The 3,937-nt window shown below is 28.0% G+C and overlaps 1 protein-coding gene across 1 annotated transcript in view; it reads left to right on the plus strand.

The window, feature by feature from the left end:
• The first annotated feature begins 555 nt into the window (after window positions 1-555).
• Window positions 556-3,937, plus strand: part of LOC107437329 (GRAM domain containing 1B) — a 38,022-nt gene continuing 34,640 nt past the window's right edge. The window contains exon 1 of the mRNA XM_021148035.3: window positions 556-1,249. Coding sequence (XP_021003694.1) covers window positions 1,113-1,249 — 137 coding nt within the window. The 5' untranslated portion in view covers window positions 556-1,112. The remainder of the gene's footprint in view (window positions 1,250-3,937) is intronic.

Here is a 3,937-nt window from a genome sequence, read left to right on the forward strand (position 1 = left end):
AGAATCACCCGAGGTGTGATGAGAACCAGATTGATAGAGCTGATTGATTGATAAAATATTCATTTATCTATTTTTAAAAAAAATTCAGATTTCTTTTCCAAATTTAAGTTCAAGGGGCCATGCTAAAATATATTCTACTGCGAAGAATTTACCGTTTCTCTTCACTTATGACGGAGATCGAAGGTGTGTGATTAGCATGCAGTGAGAACGGCCTCTAAATAATAGGTGCGGAATAAAATTTGGGACTCTCCAACCACACGCTCTTGAGAAGTTCTCGAATTTTATTGATTGTCCTCAAAAACTTTCAAATGCTTTGAGGACAGAAAACGTTCGCTGAATTTTAACACAAGTCCACAAATGTCAAAAATGTGCATATTTAAAAAAAAAAAAGAAGGAAAAAAAAAAAAAAAAAACAAGCGTTTCTTTACAAACTAAAAACAAAGATCACTGAAACTAAAACAGATGATTCAGGCAGATATATTCAAAATATTATATATTTCAAAACTACACAGTAATGAAACCAAGTTTGATAAAGATGATTCTTTAATATTTTCCGTTAATGCATGGATGTTCTTAAATAGTAAAATTTTTGAGGATGCGTATCTAATTTGTCCTCAAATAATTGTTTTTAAATTTGGCCACCTAACGCATATGCAAATCCTTTTGTTACAGTGAAAAAATTTTTTAATCTGAACCACTGGACATTTCCCTTTAATTCATAACTTAACGATTTTTTTGAAATTGCATAATTGATTTTAATCTATATCGTATACCAGACGTTTATTTTTCTTTTGTTATCATCATTTATGAGAATGAAGGTCTGTTGTGTTATGCATTTGTTGTATTCGCTATTGTTTGATACTTAATAATGTAACTTTTTTTTCCTCGTTTCAACGTTTCGACAGCCTTTGCAAAACTTTCCCTAAAAACGAGTTTGGGAGTTTATTTTTAATTCAAGGAAGTGATTTTAAATTTTCATTTCATCGACTATTAATATTTTTTTTAAACAAATGAGTGAAAATTAAGTTTTTTTCAGATATGTGTACCCTTTTTGATGTCAACAGAAGTTAGAATGCTCTCATATTTAAATTTATCTAGTGTGATGTTAAAGTATGTCTAAAACTTCCGTTAGCGAATCTCAAGCTTCGGCGTCAGAGACAGAAAATGATACATCTAAGCAACAGAGATCTGTTGCATCGAAAAATAAGCTACAATCAATGTCCGAGGATTTAAACTCAATTCCTCCAAAGTAAGTTTTTTTTTTCTACCTATCTTTCACCTGTTTTGAGAGGCATTAAATTCAATGTTTACAAATGTAAATAAGGGGGGTTTCCAAGGCATAAAGTTGAATTTAATGACGTATATTGCTACGGGGTTTGTCTTAAAATGGATTATTAGATGATCTTTATTGGCCCTTTCACTTTAATAAACTTTTCCATGGTTATCTACTTTGCATTTTACGTGGTTTAAAGAAATTTCTGATGGTTATACAACTTAACTTTCTTCCGCATAGAATGTTTTTTCCACATCTTTAAATCCGTATATTTAGGTGAGCAATTATATATTTTTCACATTCCCAATTTTAGCAGTGTTTGTTATCATATTATGCATTTCCTATGCATTTTTTATTTACAATTTTTTTTAACCATCCCTCTCTTTCTGATAACTTCACAATCAAAGAAATATTATTTAATTAGTTTTTTTTAAAAATAGTTTATTTTTTTCTTCGACACATCTTTCTCTTTTTATTTTCATGTAACGTAGTCTTGTTATATGATTAAAGAAAGGAGCTTATACTTTTTAATAGGTCACATCTGCTATATTCTATATCTGCTATTTCTGAAAAAATGTATTTTCGCAACTGTTGGTTAGAGAAGAATTTTTATCTTTGACTTGCTCTGTCTTATACATATCAGAGTTCTCCCTAGGAATTAAAAAAGGCAGGGTGCTTGGCGCTTCCTCTCTGAAAAGGGCCCTTTGGGTTTCGAAAGGGCAATAATTTGTCACCTTAAAAATTTATTAAAATGTGTATTACTATGTAATAACCGAATTTATCGCCATCCATTTTTAAATTACCCTCTTATGCTATTTTATGTGTATATTTCAAAAAATAATTCTCTATCATTATCACAATAAGCAAGAAATTTTGATTTTTTATGAAAATAATGATTAATTAATAAACAACTTGAAGGCTTTTTTTTAATAATTTAACTGAAAATTGTGAAAAAAAAATAAACTTTTAAAAGTGCATTTATTTTTGCTAAAAAGCTATTTATTTAAGAAATAGTTTTAAAATTTAAAATCTCAAAATTATATAAATAATTTTTTAAAAAATTTATTAATATCCCTCTTTCTCCCCCCCCCATATAAAATTATAACCTGTTGAGAGTAATTCTAACTAAGTGAAGATTTGTAGTACTAATCAGAATAAAACCTTTAACCCACTGGCGGTTAAGGAAATGGGCAAAATTGGGAGAATGTTTCTCCCCTACACACAGTTCCCCTATCTATTAACACGGGACAACCGGTTTTGCTATGCAGAGAAGACTGCAGGTTAAAATGCGACTTTTTACGTGCAGAACCGTCAGTGGGTTAAACTCTGATAATTTTACCAGTATGTAATTATTATTTAAAAATTGAATTGATTTTATTCAAAGTGGAAAGAGCAAAGGGGGTAGTGTTTTTAACAGATGGTGGCTTATTTTTACAAACAGGGCAAATTTATTGAAATGAAAAAGTAAACTGGGCAGCCTGGACTTCTAAAAACACTCAACAAGGATAGAAAATCATTTTTTGAGAACAAAGAAGAAAATTATTTAAATAATTAAAAATTTAAAAAAAAACATAGAATGTTGTTGTCAGATCATACAATTATACCCACAAATTAGGTACTGCTTTTTAACATTGCATGTGCTTTTAATATTGTATCAATTCAACCAAAGCAAAATACTTCAATACATTAGTCCTATACAATAGTAATATTGTATTGATCAGGGGTCTGTCCAGGCCAAATTTTCTACCGTTTAGCGGTACCCTCAAAAATTCAACTTTAGGAAAAACTAGTTTCACAAAATACGTTTTCTTAAAATTTTATTTCTGTATCCCATAAGAAAGATAAATCATATTTTTGTATTGATTTTTTAATATAATTTTTAATTTTCACAAATTGTGTCTAAAATTTCACAAAATAGCTACCATTCAGAAAAACCTAGACAGACCCCTGTTGATATATTTTGGTTAGGCTATATTAATACAATATTATAAAGCATTCTAATTTGCTAATAATCATGTGAGCTGACACTGAGATTATATCTTTTTGATACTTGGTTTTTTGGCTTTTATTTTTTTTTAAATTTTCAAAATTTTAACTATTTTTAATTTTTCTTATCTTTTAAAAAATGTTTTTCCTTTCTATTTATTTCCTTGTTTTCTTTGTATTTGTATCTTATTATATGGGTTCTAAGCGCTTGCGGTAAAACTTATTAATTCTTAATTTTCTTTCTAGTTTTTTTTAAAAATCTTATACAGTAAACTCCTGATTATTTGCGGATTTGGGTGGCTTACAGCTAATTTGCAGATTATTTGTAGAATGCTTAAAAAAACACACATCAACAATTTTTTAATATTATCTAATACCTACATTTTTTAAAGAACCATTTTGAAACACAAGGGAATAATTACTTTAAACAATTTCAGATATAATGCTTTCATTTTTAAAATTTGAAAAATTATGAATTATATTGAAAAATTATGCTCTCATATTTAAATTTTTTATAATATAGAAGTGTTTTTAATATTTGTCTTATAATATGATAATTTGTAATTCTCAATATTTTGGCTGTTTCAAGATATTATTAAGTACATTAAAAAACGCATATCCAACCTGATCTAAAAACATAAGTCTGAATCAAATGAGTATGTATATATATATATATAT

This window comes from Parasteatoda tepidariorum, chromosome 4, assembly GCF_043381705.1.
Source record: "Parasteatoda tepidariorum isolate YZ-2023 chromosome 4, CAS_Ptep_4.0, whole genome shotgun sequence".
Lineage (NCBI taxonomy): Eukaryota > Metazoa > Arthropoda > Arachnida > Araneae > Theridiidae > Parasteatoda > Parasteatoda tepidariorum.